Source organism: Dermacentor variabilis, chromosome 9, assembly GCF_050947875.1.
Source record: "Dermacentor variabilis isolate Ectoservices chromosome 9, ASM5094787v1, whole genome shotgun sequence".
Lineage (NCBI taxonomy): Eukaryota > Metazoa > Arthropoda > Arachnida > Ixodida > Ixodidae > Dermacentor > Dermacentor variabilis.
Genome location: NC_134576.1, coordinates 116,903,532 through 116,922,940, shown reverse-complemented (window position 1 = coordinate 116,922,940; position 19,409 = coordinate 116,903,532). Strand labels below are relative to the sequence as shown.

General features: G+C 46.2%; 1 protein-coding gene across 4 annotated transcripts in view; it reads left to right on the top strand.

Annotated features, from left to right (window-relative positions):
- The window catches only part of LOC142557342 (helicase ARIP4), a 47,776-nt gene that overhangs the window by 14,251 nt on the left and 14,116 nt on the right, over positions 1-19,409 (top strand). For 3 of the 4 annotated variants that reach the window (XM_075669102.1, XM_075669103.1, XM_075669104.1), the window contains exons 5-15: positions 2,186-2,445; positions 3,383-3,580; positions 5,726-5,876; positions 6,401-6,562; positions 8,306-8,420; positions 10,024-10,251; positions 11,352-11,517; positions 14,126-14,288; positions 14,692-14,930; positions 15,791-16,022; positions 17,510-17,809. In XM_075669102.1, coding sequence (XP_075525217.1) covers positions 2,186-2,445; positions 3,383-3,580; positions 5,726-5,876; positions 6,401-6,562; positions 8,306-8,420; positions 10,024-10,251; positions 11,352-11,517; positions 14,126-14,288; positions 14,692-14,930; positions 15,791-16,022; positions 17,510-17,809 — 2,214 coding nt within the window. The remainder of the gene's footprint in view (positions 1-2,185; positions 2,446-3,382; positions 3,581-5,725; positions 5,877-6,400; positions 6,563-8,305; positions 8,421-10,023; positions 10,252-11,351; positions 11,518-14,125; positions 14,289-14,691; positions 14,931-15,790; positions 16,023-17,509; positions 17,810-19,409) is intronic. The other variant, XM_075669105.1, reaches the window with a different exon arrangement.

Sequence of the window (19,409 nt, the reverse complement as noted above, 5' to 3'; positions counted from 1 at the left end):
AGAAATGCTACTGCTTGCGTGGAGTGCTGTTGCTGTGCGTCTGGTGCCAAGTTACACGAAATCTCGCAAAAGTGATCATATCTCCGAAAGCAATTGACCGAGAAGAATGCTCCACGGCAGTGCTGCCTCTGCTGATCGATGCATGCGGTGCTCTGCATGCTCTCGGCAATGCGGCAAAGCTTGTGAACGTAGTCTAGCGGAATTACGACAGGAAACTTTGTTCTGCGACGCATTACCTATCTTTGCTGTCTGATTTCGTAACAGCTAAATTCTCATGAAAGCGAATTCTCCGCCGATTTCGTTGTTGCGAGGTTCAGCTGTAGCACTAAATTGCCACTGCTGAATTTCTTTTTTCTTTCTTCCTTTCTCTCTTTTTTTCTTCTTAGTTTTGGGGGGGGGGGGACCTCAGCTTTTGCAAGCCTTTTTGCAATACATCCACACGCATTTAAATCGTAATCTATTGCCCAGAGGCCGCTGTAAATCTATGCTATCTGAAACTACACCTTTTAGTATATGGACTGCAATTTCATTGCAGTTGGTCTTTAAAGCTTGTACTCCCTGGAAATCCTAGAGGTCTCAGTTCGGCTTCTGATGGAATTCCATCTGGTCAAGGCTGCATATTGCCAAGAGGGTGCAATTGCAGCCTATGACCATGCTAAACATTAGCATGACATCCTGGGACTATTTTTTGTTTGTTTTGCGATACTGCCAGCCATCTGCAGCCCAAGAAAGAGTGGAACAACACTTTAAATGTGTGCATCCCTGCCGCGGTGGATAGTGGCCGTGGCGTAGTGCTCCCGAGTGCAAGGTCATGTGTTCGGTTTTGCATCACCGCGGCTGCGCTCTGATGTGGGCGGAATTTAAGAACGCTCACGTGCTATGCCTTAGTTGCGCAGTAAAGAACTCCATGTGGTCAAAATAAATCCTGTGCAGTCAAAATAAATTCACTATGGCGTCCCCCTTAGCCCGCAGGGCAGCTTCAGGCTGTTAAACCCTACAATTTTCTTAAACTGCGTAATACGTGCAAGGTGCGCACACTTTGGAAAAAAGAAATAGAACGGTAAAAACGTCTGGGCAGTACCTTACAACAGTAACTCATGCTCTAAAAAGAAGACAGAAAAGAAATTGTTTAAAAAGATAAATGCGATTCAACAGTTCATCGAAGTTAGCCACCTCAAATACATGCTCGGGAGGAAAGCTCCAGCCTGAGGGTGCGTGGGGATAAATTGTGTTTATAAGCTGTGGTTTCCACAATCAGGTGTAGTGACCATTTCTGACTGTAACAAGTTTTTCTTGCTGTAAGGAGTTAAAAAGTGCGAAGTGTAGTAGCGTGACACGCAGCGACGAATGGCTTGGAACGCGAGCGTGCACTTACGGAAAGCTGAGAATCGTTGATTAGCAGTGAGGAAACGGCAGTATAACCTGACCGTGTCTTTCACAGGTGCAAAAAAGTACTTAGAGTAACGCTTTGTGTAAGACAATTTTGATTTCATGTGCAGCGTGTGTTTAAGTAGACTCTGGTGTCGGTTGGACTTGTCTGTAGTGTTGGAGCATCACAGGCTTACATTCAGCAAAGCACTTTCCAGTGAATATGTGTCTGTCTTCGTCATGTGGTCTACGCTTGCAAATTGTCACTTGACCAGAATAGTGTTCCTCGCAGTCGGCATAGAAAGTTTCACTTAGACCGATTCCCGGAATGCGTAGGATCTGCATAACTTTTTCAACTTCAGTACGTGAACAAGGTTTACAAAAACTTATGTTGTTTGGATTTCGTTAACATGTGGTTTATGTGTTTGGTTTTGTAGCCCAAGCCTTTGGTTGTTGTTAAAATCTGTTGCTTAAGGTCGGATCTTTTGCTTTCTTTAAGAGGTGGAAGGCTGGGAATAACTTAAGGCCTGTTGTAGACATGTATTCTTTGTCTTGCTTTTTGTGCAATGGCTTGTCTATAAAATGAGATTCCAGATAAGGTTCTAGACTATTGAAACCTTTAGAAAGGAAGACGCTTCACTCTTGGTGGAATTGTAAATGTCTCGCCTTATTGCAAATGTCCTAGGCCGCTGTAACATCAACAAGAAACGCGTTATGCTCTTTAAGCTCGAAGCGTGTGATAGACATATGGTTTTACAGTTGTGCCACTAAGTTCTTACCAATTGTTGACAAAGCAGTAACTCTCTCCTCACTTCAGGTGGAGATGTGATAGACATCTCGTCATCAGACGAAGCCAAGATCCCCGAGGAAGAGGACGATGACGTGGTCATGGTAGTGAGTGACGGAGATGACGCGGAGGACGAAAAGGGCGATGACCTGAATGATGGTGCACACATCAACGATGCGGTTAATCTACCAGACACTATGGGTCGTGTCCTGGTCAATGTGGGGCATCCACCCGAAGATCCGGATGTCTTCTTAGCACCCCAGTTGGCCCCCATCGTCAAGCCTCATCAGGTTGGTGTTCAAGTGTCATGCAAACGTAGTGCCATAGCCACATTCATTTGGGATTGTTGTCCCGGCTAGGCCATCATCCTGATCTCATGTCATGAGATTGACACCTGTACATAGTATGTGCACACTATGACCACTCCATTAATGGTCATGATCATCTTTTTCACTCCGGCACAAATGTCTCCCAGCGATCCCCATTTATTCATTCCCTGTACCATCCGACTGCATTCTATGCCTGCAAATTTTCAAATCTCGTCAGTTCATCCTTATTTGCCATTGATTCTGTTTCCCTGCCCTTCGCAACCATTTTGCTGCTTTTAATAGACCACCCGTTGTCTATTCTACCTTATAACAGGACCCGTACAACTCCACCGCTTCCTTTCGGTCTCCACTATGATATCAGACACTCACACGTACGGTCTGATCGATAAATCATAATTCTTACTCTTGCACCTGCCTTCATAACAAGCATACTTAATCTAGACTCCAGTCACTGTCTGGCCGTTCAGACCACACAGGATCTTTGGGTTCACTGATGGGACAGCTGGGAACAAAGCCATGACAAATGAGCGCTGGCCATAAGCACGCAGGAAGAACATGCTGTTCATTCCACCTGTTCCCACAGTCCTTGGCAAAAGATGGCTGCCACCGACAATTGCTGCGAGTTGTGATCTGTAGCGCCGGCTTGCCATCACTACCGCATAAAACCTGAGTATTCAAGATAACGAACTTGTTAAAGAGAGCTTGTTCTGAAAAGCAACTTTCCTGTGTTTAGCTGCCAACTGGTAAATCTGAAGGCTTGCTACAGATGCCCATTCTGTGCTTAAAACCATTCCCCTCCCTCTCTCTCTTCTTTCTTTTTTCATCCGCTATATGTGCACATAACGTGCGCTTGCTCTGTTCCCTTTGTCACGACTGTGCCCTGCACGACACGGAACAGATTGGTGGCATTCGGTTCCTGTTCGACAATGTGGTGGAGTGCGTGAGCCGCTTCGACACCTCGAGCGGCTTTGGCTGCATCCTGGCTCACAGCATGGGCCTGGGAAAGACCATCCAGGTGATCTCCTTTGTGGATGTCCTGCTGCGGCACACGGCAGCACGCAAGGTCCTCTGCATCACCCCGATCAACACCATCCAGGTGTGTGTCCATTGCAAGTGACGGGTGAAAGCTGTCGGAGAATGGGCTCTGGGACGTTGGTTGCGTAATTCGTCTCTTATAGACGGAAAGAATGAATCTCAAAAGAGTCAAAACCGCAGGTTACTTGCATTGCTAGTCAACTCTGAAGCACAGTGGTTGTCGCACATAGCCACTATTATCATGCAACTTTTCCTCCTTGTCGTGTGATAGTTCGTTGCCATCATTTTGTACTACTTTTGAAATCTCGCTAGTCTCAGTTCTGGACAGAAGTAACTCTATAGCTCTGCCCTGAGGTCCCACTCCCCAACTTAGCAGCAAATAATTTTGGGGAAAGAATCTAACCGAGAAGCAGTCGTGTTTAGTGTGCCGATGCTATATGCGCAGATTAGCACATTTTTGTACACAGAGTACTTTCACGCACCACTACTAGATGATGAGAGCTGTGCTCTGATATCGGGCTCAGCCACGACTGGCTCGTAGGCTGAGCGGCGTTTCTCCTTGGCACCTCACAAGTCGCCGGTGTCAGATCAGGTGCGATCTCACACCTAATCTGCCCCATCTCCAACTTAGTTGTTTACGGGTACGGACATATGAAGGGCAAGCTTTAATCTGCCCCATCTCCAACTTAGTAGTTTACGGGTACGGACATATGAAGGGCAAGCTTTAATCTGCCCCATCTCCAACTTAGTTGTTTACGGGTATGGACGTATGAAGGGGGCAAGCTTTCCCCCGATGGCGTCTCGCCTGACACTTCAACCGGCTAGGCCTAACCAGTGCCGCCTTATTGGGAGTTGGCAACCAAACTTGCAAGTCGAAGAAACTCTTTGCAACGGCTGTACGGCACTTCGGAAGTTGAAGGAACCACCTCAAAAATTAAAGTGAGGGCATGGACGGCAACCCAAATGATGTCAACTTTGTACACGCCCCTTTATGCATCTTATCAACATTGTCCACATGAGTTTACGTGCAAAAACGAATGAGCCATCATACGGTGTGCGAAATTTCAGTTGCCATTAGTTCTGTATGAGATGGCAGTGTCACAGGGAGGTTTAAATAATCATGCAAATGCAAAGAATCTGTTTGCAACTTTTTTGTTTGTATACAAAACGCATTACGATAGAAAGTAAATTATACGGGCCTGCATGCATTTCTGCCACGGCTTCACAAAAATCGCTTGAAGCTTGTTTACTAGTTCCTCACTTCATTGTATACTGTGCTGCTACGGAGGCCTATGCACATCACAGTTGCGAGTGTGCCGGAACTGCACCTCGCTGCACCGCCGACTAAGCTAATAGACTCTTGAGAGCTCAAGGTGGCGATGTGATCAGTTGCCATGGTTACTTGCAGCCATTGCAGCTGGTAGCAGCTTCCAGCGAGGGTGGCTTGAGGCTCGGTCTGTTCGAATTAATCTGAGCAAAAGCTTCTGACTTTGATTACTGGGTGCTCTCACACATTGAGCTACGCGTGAATACGACAGGACCACAGTGACAGTTCAAACTACAGTCGAACACACTTATGATTGTATTCAAGTGCCAAAAAATTCCATTGTTACAGCCCATAATTATTATAATGGGGTTGTGCAAAAAAAGGAAATACAAGAACGGAACAATACAAGAATTGGACAGAAAGAAGTACGCTCAAAGTATACTCACATGTAACAATGAGGAGCCGCAGCACCATGAACTTTTGTGTGTGGCCTGTGGTAAAATAAACCACTTACTACAATGTTCCCACGCTGCATTATCAATCCTAACAATTAAGTCTGGCTTCTGGGTGTCTGCACAAAAAGGAAGATGAAATATCCCTGAGAAGGAAAAAAAAAACAACTGGGAGCCGCCGCACCGCAATGCTCATAGAGTGTCTACTGCCATCTTTGTCATGAAGGAAAAAAAAAAGACCTTTTGATATACGCTACGTGCAGTGAGACCGTTCTGAAAGTGACAAAATAGTCATGGCAAGGTGGGCTCACCATAGGTCATAAAGTGACGGACCATTCATGACGATTTGAGGCCGTCAAGGTCCCTCACAGGTTAACAGCTGAGCAGGTTAACTGAACCAAGCAGTGTACCATGTGTGTGTGTCATCCAAGGCTGTGAGCAGAGCAAGAGTGTTTACAGAAGGTGCGCATTGCTCTCCGTGGCGCAGAACTGGCTCGCGGAATTTGACAAGTGGGTGCCGGCGCCCGAGGCTGTTCCGCAGAACCTGGTGGATTCGGGCCAAGTAAGGCCCCGCTCGTACCGCGTCTACCTCCTCAACGACATCTACCGTTCCACTCCAGCCAGGGCCGAGTTGATCTGTAAGTACAACAGCAACATTTCCAGTGAACCTTTTGAAAGCAGTAGTTTTCTTTGATTGGTGCACAGGGCTTAGTTCGCCTCATAATTTAGGTCCACTGCGCGATGAAGTCCTGCCTCAGCGGTTTCCGATTACCTACGACTTGCATGAGGTATCTTCACACCGTGCTTGCCAATTTCGTGATCTTGTTGCATCACCTAATCAGCTGCTGTCCTCAACTGCGTTTCCCTACACCTACAGCACTACTACAGTTAGCAAACAAGTGCCAACCACGAACTTGGTTGGTACGTACTGCTAACTTGGTAGTCGACGCTTGCTGCCACTTTAGTACTAGGCTTGCAGTTGGTACATGGTATCACCTAAGCACTAAATTTTGCAGCTGGTGCTTGTCTGTCTCTGCTCTTTCTCCGTTTCGCATTGCTTATATTGGGCTGAGCAGGAAAACATATCGCAAATCTTCAGGGAGTCTTTCTGGCCTTTTCTGAATGAATGTGTGCCAAAACGCTCACGTTTCGACCTTCGCAGTGGACTGGCACAAGAAGGGCGGCGTCCTGCTGATGGGCTACGAGATGTACAGGATGCTGGCGCTAAAGAAGGTGGTGCGTCCTAACAAGCGCCGGAGAAGTCCTAAGAAGGAGGACCTCTCTGTGCCGGAGGACGAATCTCGCCATTCGCAGCTCCTGGATGGTATGTCCCGCATTTCTATCCTGAATGGAGTGGGGCTTTAAATTCTGCTTTTAACTGCCTTGTTTACTTTATTTATTTATTTAGTACCGACAGCGCCCATTCAGGCATTACAGTGCGGGGGGGGGGGGATACAGAAAGAAACGAGCATAAAATTGCAAGTTTGCATAAATTCGTGTAAGTGCAAAGCAGATCATTATATGTTGACACAAAAGCACACAGCCGCGTTGCACGCAGTCAGGTTGAACACAGGCATGTTGCAGATGTCACATGTCACATGGGAGAAAAAAGTACCTAAAGCACAATAATTACAAAGATTCATAGTGAAAAGGCAAAGAACAAAGCGAATAATAAGTTTTAAGAAATGCGGTATGAAGATACAATACAGCAGAGGCACTAAAAAGAAAAGAACATCGTTTGCAACTGGGATTCCCTATAGGTCATGATGATTGTTAGACGTACACGCCATATTTGTCAAGCCTTAGGGATCAAGAGATTCTATCGCTTTTAATGCAGAAAAGAACTTGTTAGGACAAGAAATTCCTACAACTGAGGAAGGAAGTCTGTTCCACTGACTGATGGTTCTTGGGAAAAAAGAGCTGCTAAAGGCCGATGTATACATTCGATTGTTATTATTACAAATACATTTCAATGAATCTTGCCCTGTTTATGTATTTTGACGTGCTGAATCCACATGAATCACAGTAAACTTGTTGTAGCGAAATTGCTTTGTTCAAAATATTGATTTTTCACAATTTTTCAAGTTCTTACATTTCTATGTCTCCTTTTACTCCTCCGCTTTTAACAAAAGACTGCTTACAACGAAATCAATTCCTTGTCCTTATTACTTTGTTATGAAAATTTACTGTATTGTGTCCTCCGCATATGTCGTAGTTCACCTCTTCCTGATCGACCCTAGTGTGAAGACCTGTCTGTTTTTGGGGAGCCAGATTGCGATGTTCAATTTAAATGTGATTCAGTTCCTTTTATTTTTATATAACAATCTTGAAATGGTTTACAGGGCTAAAAATCTGCGGTCTGCAGCTTGACAGAGGCCTGGAAACGAAACTCAAAGCACAGCTTGACACGTGGCACATGTGGTGCCCAACTTTGATGTACATTTTACGTGCCAAAACCACCATCTGATTATGAGGCATCATGCCGTAGTGGGGGACTCTGGAAATTTGAACCACCTAGGGTTCTTTAACGTGCACCTAAGTCTAAGTACACGGGTGTTTTCGCTTTTCGCCCCCATCGAAATGCTGCTGCTGGGGCCGGGATTCGATCCCGTGACCTCATGCTTGGCAGCCCGACCCCATAGCCACTAAGCAACCACAGCAAGTGCTTCGATGTACATGCTAAACTTGAACAGAAACATAGCATTAGATAACACAGCAATATATAACAGAACATTGGATAACATATCATCCAATAACGTGAACGTAGTGTCATACAAAACATGAGTATAAAATATGTTAAGCTGAAATGATGTCAGAAACAACACACTACGTTAGGCTGTAAAGCCCCACAATTAAACAGGGGAAAGGAGAGCTGCAGGTTACTTCTTCAGCATCACTTGTGACGTTGCTACCAGCTACCTGGCAAGGGAGGGCCACTCTCTCTAATTGGGATTCGTAGCTTCCTCGCAATGTGTATCGTTGTAGTGACAGTGACAAGGCACAATGCTGTGACCTACAGGGGATAATAGCTGGTGATTTGTTTGGTGCTTTCTCCCGGTGTTACCAGACATCCACCAGGCCATCGTGAACCCGGGCCCTGACCTTGTCATCTGCGACGAGGGGCACCGCATCAAGAACTGCAATGCAAGCACGTCCACTGCACTCAAGAGCATACGAACCAAGTGAGTGAGCATGCAAACTCAAGTTAGTCCTTGCGGGCAAGTTCTTCGTGTACTGGTTTGCGTGTTGAAGTAGCTTCTTGTGCACAAGTTACGCTTTAGTTTTCAAAGATTTTTGTTTGAAGAGGACTTCTGAGATCTCTCTTTATCATTACGTTAGTCTCTAATATGCTGAAAAATCTCTGTGGCATGTTGATATTACACAATTTTCTACAGTACATCGGCTTCGGTCAGCAGGTCTTGATGTCTCAGTGTATGCAGCTTACAGATTTGTGATATCGTTTCTTTGTTGCTGTGCTGCTACAGTTGAACCCAGCAGTGATGAAGTCGGCTTGAAAAGTGAAGAGATTCGCTTTTGTGAGAATTTTGTTGTGAAATGAGGCAGCCCAGACAGCGCTGCAAGACGAAAATTTACTGCCAGAGTGGCAAGTACTGCTCAAGGCTATCCAATAGCATTGCATTGCCGGCAGCACAAAGTCCATAAAGTCCACCCAACATATCGGTCAGCAATGGTGTGACCGTGCCAAGGGCACTAGCATGATTTCCGTCTTTGGGCAAACCTTCATCGGGTCATGCTGAATCCGCACATTATACCTGCTGGGTGGTGTCGAAACAAGCGTGCTTGAAGCAGGGGCAGCACCTTCGGACGATCACTTTCGGGAACGCTTTCATGAGATTTCAAAGCTAGGGCTAGACGCAATCAGCAACAGCAGTCTTGGCACTGCCAAGCACGCTGGCTCAACACGGTGTCGGGGCTGGAAAAATGGCATCCCATTCTGCAGCCGCCATTTTAAGCGCCACGAACAAGCTTGCACCATCGGGTTGTGGACTTCTTTGTTTTCTGTGCATACCACAGGTCAACTTCAACGCACATCAAGCTGCATGTGCGTTGGTACTGGTCATGTACTGTTTGGTACTGGTCAGTCATGTTGGTACTGGTCGGTGGCGATGCAGCTGTGCCATTTGTAACGGGTGATCAACAAACGAGAAGGCGGCTGGGACCTGTTTCTGGCACTTGCAGTCGCTTCCAATGCTTTGCAATTATTGTGAATGAAAATGGCAGCAGCCAATACAAGCACGCTGTGGAAGCATGTTTGTACAATTAAGCTGTGCAGAAAATGCATTACATTACACGGCTAGATGATATTGGGCCTAATGTTCTTACAGCCTTTGAGCATTCACCGGGGATACGAAAATATTTCATTGTGAGAAGAACTTGTTGTCTCAGGCTTTTGTTTTATCACAAGTTTCGACTGTACGATGCAACATTGTACTGTTTACAACACTGTAGCTTACAGTGCTGCAATCTTTATGCTTCACTGTTCTGAAATTGCGCAATTTTCAGCACATCTTCTAAAAAAAATAGATTGATGGTCTGAATAAAACATGCATACTGCATCCATGTGACAGATTCCAACTTCTCTTAAATGCAACAAGCCTCATCAGGTTTGATGATGCCGAGTACGCCAATTTCCCAATTCCCGTGTATTTACATGGTAGTTATGAGGTTAAGCTTCCCCTCAAGACTCGATGCAGTTGACCTTCTGCTCGCACGGCAGACGCATGTTCTCAAGGCGAGCTCCCGCTGTCGTGTTCCCTTACGCAGGCGGCGCATCGTGCTGACGGGCTACCCGCTGCAGAACAACCTGCTGGAGTATTGGTGCATGGTGGACTTTGTGCGCCCCTCGTACCTGGGCACGCGCTCCGAGTTCTGCAACATGTTTGAACGGCCCATCCAGAATGGACAGTGCCTGGACAGCACGCCCAAGGACCGGCAGCTCATGCGCTTCCGCGCTCACGTGCTGCACAGCCTGCTGCAGGGATTCGTTCAGAGGTCGGTTGCACCCCCTGCTGCTTGTTTCGTTCCATCGCGCTGATTTTGTTAGTACGATGTTCTGCACCGTGGTTTCATTCCCGTAGCTCAACTGTGAGAGCGTGTCTGAGCACTCCCAAGTTTGACGCTCGGAATGAGTCAGGCGAAAATGTCCCGAATAGGGGGCTGCAAAAACTCATTTGTCAGACCAGATTGAATAGGAATCGAACACTTTTCAAAATGTTTTTGAAATCGGAACAATTAATGGTTGTTTTCACCATTAATATAAAGCTATGCTTACACCCTAGTGTAATCGCAACGTTAGCAAGCTTCTGTCATTACGTCTTACGTTATGAAGTGCTGTTCATTAAAAGTGAAAATGGAGCATTAGGAACAAAAAGCAGCTTATTAGCATACTCAACTCCCATTATTGAGTGCGAAATAATAGCGGTTTAGCGGAAAGCCTCTGGCTCCTTGAGTGATATATGGCATTCTCCATTAGGAAGCTACTTGAGTGTTTTATGCCTACTATGGCTTCAGAGACGACATTTATTGCACTTTTGCTCCGATTTTATGTTTGGTCGTCCACCGTTGGCCATTTGTAATATTATTTAAATATTTGTATTTGCTAATAGTGAAATGGTGGACTATTCGATTTGGGGACCGAGACGTACTCAGCAACAGTTGAGTCATTATACAAAAGTTTTGAATATTCACACACTCCTACCTCTGAGTGCTATACTTTGACGAGCTGAATGCGCTTTAGCGCCACTGGAGCGTTTGAAAACCACGAGTCGAACATACCGTTAGCGATTCTTAGAGCTTCATAGAATGAGCCCACAGGGCTCATTCATACCAGCAACTGAAGTTTGTCGCAAAGCTTCTTCTGATGTCGAGGGCGTCTTTGTATGCTGGCACTTATTTTACTTGGAGATGGCAGTACGAGCAGATACGAACGACAACAATTGCGAGACATCTCAGTGTGGCAGCGGGCAGGTCGCCGCTTGCCGGTGTGAACATCCATTGTGCGGCCTCTGTCATTAGCCGACGTGAATGAGCCCATGGGTACGAGCTAGGCGACAAGGGAGGTCCTGATGTTTTTGTCGGGTTGCTTTCTCCAGGCGAGGCCATGCGGTGCTCCGGGACGCCCTGCCCCGGAAGGAAGAGCACGTGCTGCTCATTCGGATGACGCCCATCCAGCGGACGCTGTATCGGGAGTTTGTCAAGGAGTTTCTTCACAACTACAGGGTCACCAACCCACTCAAATTCTTTGCGGTCTGCTGCAAGGTCAGTGTCGCCCAACAAAACCCTAAAGTTAAAGGAAGCGTATGTACTCTGTTTTAATGTTCACCTTCTTTCAGGAGACATTGACTGATGTTTATGTGTGCATTAGCTCCTCCAGTTTTCTGTGTACAAGCTGGGTTTGTCCCCGTATTAGTACTTGTGAAAACAGCCAAGAACGAGCTCCGATACTTTCCAGTTTTCTTGCAACTAATGTTTTTGCAACAATACTTCTCATTCTTTTTTTTTTTTGCAGTTTCTTTCTGCAGTGGTTAATTTTTCAATTAAATGGCTGAGTTTTTTTTTATAATTAAGTGCTTAGGATATTGCCTTACATTTTTTTTTTCATAAAGTATTCCTTAATGAGAAAAATGGCCATCTTTGGTCAGCATTTAGAATAATAATGTGCCACAGAAGGCATTAAGGAGCACTGATGTGGCATTTTCAACTTGTCGTGTTCTTTGTTGTGTAAACGGTTACCTGTCAGAGCCCATTTCTGTCGACGGTTGTAAGTCAATGTTTTGCCGCTTTGAGACAGCTAACACCACATAACGGGTTACTGTATTTATTCAGTTTCACTTTGCCATTTACTTTTTCCACCGTGTGGGGATTTGAAAGCGCCTTCGGAGTAGGGGTGAGGTCAGTGTGATGAACACTCATAGTTCCCAAAATGATATTGTCATTGCACGCACACCACCCATTCATTTCACTTTATTCAAACCATTTTGTTGCTGCCACATGCTAATCTAAAGATATCCTGTGTGTTCGAGAGATCACAGTTCTTATCAGCAAGGTGTTGACGTCCTTTGGGCGGGTTCACTTGCTGGCAGTCGTGCAGTCTATTTTTGAGTTAGAAGACAGCCAGGAGGCTACCTCGGCATCGCGATAGGGCTAGTCACTAAGGATAATGTTTTCTTACGTATCTCCAAAAATTCTGTTCACGGAAAGCTGATGTTTGCTGAAATACTGCACAAATTCCTTGCATTGAAAATGCATGTCCTGGAATCTTTTAAGCATCTTCTTGTGCGAACCAACATTGACGCTTTATACAGGCGTGTGCGAATAGTGATTTTTGAGATTAAATCGAATACGAATCAAATAGTGCCACCATTCGAATAGAATATTGAATACTTTTTGAATAGTCTTCGAATAATGAACAACCGTTCTCCCTATTAATATAAGACGATGTTCACATCCCAGTACTGTTAAAAGTTGGGAAGTTTCTGTCGTTACATAGTACATTTTGAAGGGTCGTTTATTAAAAGTACAAATCTAGCATTAGAAGCAAGCAAGTAGTTTCTTTGCATGCACAGGGCCCCTCGGAGAGCGTGAACGATTGCTGTACGGCCTGTAAACTGTGGTTACCTAAGTGACGTAACCTGCTTCACTACACAAGTTCCCATTTTTTTATGTCCATACCATGCCCTCCAGAATGAAAAACTTACCTTAATTTTGCTCCAACCTCATGCTTGTTTGAGCCCAGTTGGCCTACAGAAATATTCGAAAAGTATTCGAAATATATTTGCATTTACGAATGGTGACTATTCCACTCGTTATACGAAAGTTTTGAATATTCGCACACCCCTAGATTTATAACTTCTTCTCTTTTATTTTTACCTTTGGAAAGTAAATTTCTTCCTCTGTAGTTCGATACATACACTTTAGTATCAAACATGCCCTGTGAGTTAAAAAAAAAAAAGTATTTAATAGGCTACCCAAAAACTGCCACTTTTCCCCGCGGGCAGGAAAGTGATAAATGAAGGTAGTGTAACATCTGCGGCAATTCTTGCCGCCAAGCACTGCCGTGTAGCTCTGCCAAGAGTTTCTGCTGTGTTACTGCTTGGCTCAGCGAGGCACCGCCTCCAGAGCTGTGCACGGTGCCTTTCTTGCCTCGACGTGAGCAGCTGATAAGCACACTCTCATGGTGCATTCGACCAATTCCTACCACGCCCCAGCTTGGTTCTCAGCAACGTGGAGCCCTCACGAGATTGGAGCCAAACAAGAGTTGCCCCAGGCAAACGTGCTAGCTGCACCCAGAAGCAGTAGGGGGTAGCCATGTGATCGAGTTTGTCAGATATCGTTTGCGCTCCTAGGTTGAAGGTGGGAATGCCTCCAAGCGCTCTGAGCTGGAGCACGGCACCCTGAATGAATGAGGTGGAATTAAACCACACCGCAAGAGGGTTCTAGAGCACTCGAAAGCAGCCAGTCGAACATGCTGTCAGGTTGGCTTGGGGCTTCTTTCCTGGCAGAAATAGAAAGATATAAGCATGCCTCCACGGGACAGGGCTCAACCGTAAGGGTTGGGCCTGGGCCCCTTTGATCTATAACGGAGAGCTAATGGTGAATTCGGACTAAAACCAGGTGGTAATATTTTTTGCGTTATGCCAGACACCAGCCTGTTGCACCCTGGGTTAGGATTTGCTACTCTGTAATCACATGCCTTCTAAACCCTGGAAAAATAACGACAAGGGTGATAGTGTTTGAGCTGAGCCACAAGTGGTTATATTAGCAGCAGCTCCACCATTGATTTCTTACCACCTACATTGGTACGAGACGTTGACTCCCAACACTAATAACCAAGCTTAATGAGACTAACACGGGACTACACCTGCAGGTGTGGAACCACCCGGACATCCTGTTCCACCTGGTGCAAGATAAGAAGCATGAGGAGGGCCTAGACATCGACTTGGACATCGACTTGATAGGCCCCACGGTCAAGGAGACGCAACCCAAGAAGCACCACCATCACCACCACCACCACCACACCAACTCAGCAGGTCAGGAAAGGCCAACCATTTCTCCTTTTTCTTTCTTTTTTTTTTTTTTTCCGGACCAGGCACAGTTTGACTTCAACGTTGAGTGCCACAGATTCTCTAGGTAGCTTGAGCTTGATTGTGTCATGACGAAGGGTTTCTCTTTTCTTTTCTTCTCATTTTTTGGACTCTGATCTAACTGTGCATTCATAAATTGCGTCGATGTCACACAAATTGCAGACAGCTGAAACGAAAGTATGGCAATTAGTTAGCCCTAAATTGACGCATTTCATTCTGTGGTCACTCTACCTGGGTGCCCCGGACCTAGTCAAGGTTCTTGCTACTGTCTTGGGATAATCTCACTAATCTTGTGAGAATAAATTCTGATGTCCTTTTTTTTTTTTTCTGCTCCCACGTGCGCGTGCAGGCCTCCCAGACCCCGTAGTTGCGGAAAACAGCTGTGTGGGGCCGGACGGCAGCCTGGCCGGGTGCGTGGACCCTCTGGGTCAGCCACAGGACTCCCCTTACTCTTCCTATGGGCTCAACTGCGACGGCATCTCGACACCCGTGTCCGGCATGGGTGTGAACAAGCCGAAGTATACGCAGGAGCCAGGCATTGTTGCGCCCTTCCGGGAGAAGTCGGACAACAACATCAGCTACGAGTGGGTGAGTGGATAGTGTGGCCCTACTTAGGTGCATGTCACTAAAAGAAAGTAAGAAAGAAAGAAAGAAGAAACGAAAAAGCTTGGAGCCTTCAGGGGCCTTACAAGCTGCTCTGCCATTGCCAAAGCTAAACATGAGTTATTAAAGTCAACGAGTGAAGCTGGCCAGCACATTGGTGTAGTATCAGGAAACTTGGGACCTTGCAAACTAGCCTCCTCTGTGCAACTTCCAAAAGCTTTACTCAGTCAACCAGTAAGTCAATTATTTATTACTTATTTGTAGAAAAACTGCAGCTTCATTTGATTGCAGTAGGGAGTCAATGAGCACTGAGAAACAGAAGATATCGAGGTACGTGTGCAAGCGGGCAAAAGGGGCATTTATTGCTCCTTGATTGTAGTAATGCCAGCTAAACACTCGGGGTAACTATGTTTGACTAGCCACGTGGGAGTACCAAGGGAATTTTCACCCATGCCGGTCTCTGAGGCCTAAGTCTCTTGTGGGCAAAGTCCCAATAAAAAAAGCATGTACGAGTATGAGCACATGACTAATTGAACATCTTCTATTCAATTTCTAAAATAAAAATTCTGTACATGACATTACTAGAGAAATGAAGTTATGGTCCCAGAAATAGCAGCCGTTGTTGTCGTGCCTCTTGGAAGTCTCAGCGCCGGAGGATTTGCCGAATTATGCAGTTGTTGTTTTTTCCTCTTCTCTTACAACTTTGCGAGCTCGGCCTCACCACCATATTTCTTGCGGGCGACATTCCATAGTTCTTTTTGAGATTGTGCATAGCACTCTCTGCGAGCTGACGACTAAAAAAGAAAGGGTGGTTGTGTCAATGCGGCCACCCCGTGTCATGTCAGGCATACCCCCTGATGGAGAAGTACATGCCGGACATGCTGGAGAACAGCTACAAGTTCCTGGTGCTCATGACCATCGTGGAGCAGACGCTGGGCGTCGGGGACAAGCTGCTCGTCTTCAGCCAGTCCCTGTCCACGCTGGACCTCGTCGAGCGATTCCTCAGCCGCCGGGAGGTGCCCCTCAGGCCAGGCCTCCCCCACGGCGAGAAGTGGACCCGCGGCAAGAACTACTTCCGTGAGTAAACAGAGAGGGAAACAAAATCAAGAATCCCTTTGAAGGAGTTCAGTTTCACGTGTAACCTGCTGCGCGGTGGCTTTTAGTAGCGGCTGTGGTGTCGCGCTGCTAAGCACGAGGTCGCAGGATCGAATCCCGGCCGCGGCAGCCGCGTTTCAATGGGGGGCGAAATGCAAAATCGCCCCTGTCCCGTGCATTGGGGGTACGGGAGAGATCCCCCTGGTGGCCAAAATTAATCCGGAGTTCCCCATCACGGCGTGCCTCATAATCAAATTGTGGTTTCGGCACGTAAAACCCCAGAGATTCATTCAGTTTCGTGTGTAGGGGTACGCAAATATTCTAAGTTTCAAACGCAAATTCAATCAGTTATTTATTCATGCCGCATGTACAAATACTACATGGATGTGCGAGTTTACAGGAGGAGGTCCCATAGAGCAAGGCTGTGGGAAGTCGAATAGCATTTGCTATTTCAGTCACATTCGACTCGGAAAATTGGCTATTCAAAGTTATCGTGTTTCACGTGGAAGGCGGGCTGCAGCTGCCAAAGTATCACTGGAACCCGTTTTTCTCCCGGTGGAAAAATCTTGCCGTTGTGTGAGGAAACCAGCAAAACTGTCGTTTGACTGCAGCCAGTGTCCAGAAAAAGGCAGACAGCACACCATGTTGCTATAGTGTGTTGGTATGATTAGCAGTGAAATTATTTTTTGTTAAATTTCTTTCTTTGTTCGTTTTTTGCAATTGGCCAGGTTTTAATAATCAAAAGCTAGAAAGTGGTGTTTGTGAAGTACTTTTTTTTTTTTTTTACAACATGCCAGATACCTAGCTTTAAGTACAACAGAGTTTGGATTAGCTGAGCTTTCTTGCTCGATTATAACTGTTCGTTGTAACGGGTCTTTACTGTATTCCTTTAAGCTACCGAAGAGATCAGCAGTAATTGAAATTAGAAAAGGCACAGGGGTAATTGAGTGCCTAAATTTCAAGGGTACAGTGTCTAAGAGGGGGCCTGCAACACAACCGTAAGCCCTTTCCAGCATTTCATTTTTTATCGAGAGCGTTCGTCTTCTATATTATGCCACACTTATACCTCATCACTGAGTGTTAGAGCGTCTATTGGCTTTAGCGTGCGGAAGGTTAAACAAAGAACAACCCACACAGGCAAGACTCGTCATAGTTCGACTGCTTTGTATCACTGATTGTGCATTTCGCCTTACTCATTTTCACTTATACATTTGTACATTGCACACGCTAAAGTGTACAAACTTTATTTTATTGTGTCCCCATTGTCACGAATACGGGCAAGAACCTTGTGAAGCTGCAAAAAAGCAGCTTTTAGTTGTTGTCCCAGTGTACATTTTTTATAAATGAATGAATGCGCAGTAAAGATTGATTGATTGATTGATTGATTGATTGATTGATTTGCCTTGGTCGATGAAGCGCAGCGATCGTCACATGCTGTGTCACTGAACCTTGCGTTCCGTCACCTGCAGGCCTGGACGGAAGCACATCGGCGCAGGAGCGCGAGAAGCTCATCAACGAGTACAACTGCAACCAGTCGGTGAGCCTGTTCCTGCTGTCAACGCGGGCCGGCTGCCTGGGCATCAATCTGACGGGCGCCAACCGTATCGTGGTGCTGGACGCCTCGTGGAACCCCTGCCACGATGCCCAGGCCGTGTGCCGCATCTACCGATACGGCCAGGCCAAGCCATGCCACATCTATCGCCTGGTGTGTGACAACTGCCTCGAGAAGCGCATCTACGACCGGCAGGTCAACAAGCAGGGCATGTCAGGTCAGTTTGGCACGAGCATTCCCTGCTTCTTTCACTGCAGCATGCCCGCCAGCTCTCCTAGATGTTCCGTAAAGTTTGCAAATACCTAGCATTTTAATTTAAAACCTGCTAACGTGTTACCTAGACAGAAATTGAATTTGTTGCACTTCAGAAAAATCCTCTGGCACACAGTGACTGAAAATAACGGTCACCCATAGGGTGGAACAGAGGGGCATAGTGGAGACAAAAATAAAAACTGCATTGACATTTCTCTTCTTCCTTGCTGTTTGCCACTTTATACAACAGTCTTTGTAAAGAAACTTTTGAAAACATTGCCATGCCTCTGGCCATGTTTCCAAATGCCATCTGGAAAGTCCAGTCCTCAGGCTTTTACAGGTAGACAACCTTTGAACTTTTGCAAATTAAAAACGCTGCAAACATGCCAGTTGCACGTTCATACAATCGAACCCCACATAACGAAAGCGTAAGGCAACGAAATTCTTGCCACGACAAAATGTTTTCGTATCCCCGGCGAATGTCCGTAGGAATCTATGTATTTTGTATCTATCAACAACGAAATCCTGCACCAAATAAGGAGCCGTGTTCTCAGACAGTCACTTTCAGCGACACAAGAGAGTTCATGTTCTCAATTGCAGCCAGAGGCCTGGCAGCCAATGCAGCGGCCCCCATCTCAAGCCACCATAATCAAGTCGATGTCAGTGGGATGAGGATTTGTTTTTCTCTGCACACCACACCACAGGACAGGACAACTTTAATGCACACCAAGCTGCAGAGTGTGCACACATGACACATAGTATGTAAATCCCCATCTCGTCAGTACTGGTCGTTGGCGATGCAGCATTTTGAAATGGGCAATCGTCCAAACAATATGACTGCCACGACGCACTTCTGGCACCTGCTGTCGCTTTCGGCCCACTGCTGTTTTTGTAAACAAAAATGGCAGCGGCCATGCAAGTGTGATTGTGGCGGTATTTTACGAAATATGGCCAGAAAATGCATTCAAGCACTTTCTAGACTCTGCTAATGTTACACGAGCAGATGACACGGGAACTGACATTCTGGCGAATTTCGTTAAGCAGGCAGCTTTCAGTTCCACCCATTGGGCATCGTGTAAGGAGTTGGTGTGGCCAGTTGGAGTTTGCTGGGAGACGCCCTTACACTCGACCAATCACTTTCGCAAGATTTCACCTATAGCGGCAATGGGACACAATGCTATGAATGGCGTCGTTCCAGACACATGAGCAACGGCCTTCCAGGCGCCAAGACAGTATGCTTGTCACTGCAGGAACATTGTTGCTTGTAGGCTCGACATCCAGTTCTGAGCCGTGCGAGCTCTCGCAAAAGTCAAGATAACTGCTGTATGCCAGTGTTGCCATCTGACTGATGCATGGAGCGCACTTCGTGCTGTTGGCAACGCGGTTCTGGACGCCCTCAAGCATGGCTCGCCAGAGTAGGCCAGTGGTATTCTGACCATAAAATTTTGTTTTTCAGAGCATTCCTTGTCCTTGCTGTCCCATTTCACAACAACTAAATTCCCACAAAAGCAATTTTTTTTTCTTTTTCCCTGTTCATTTTATCATTGCAGGGTCCACTGCGTTGT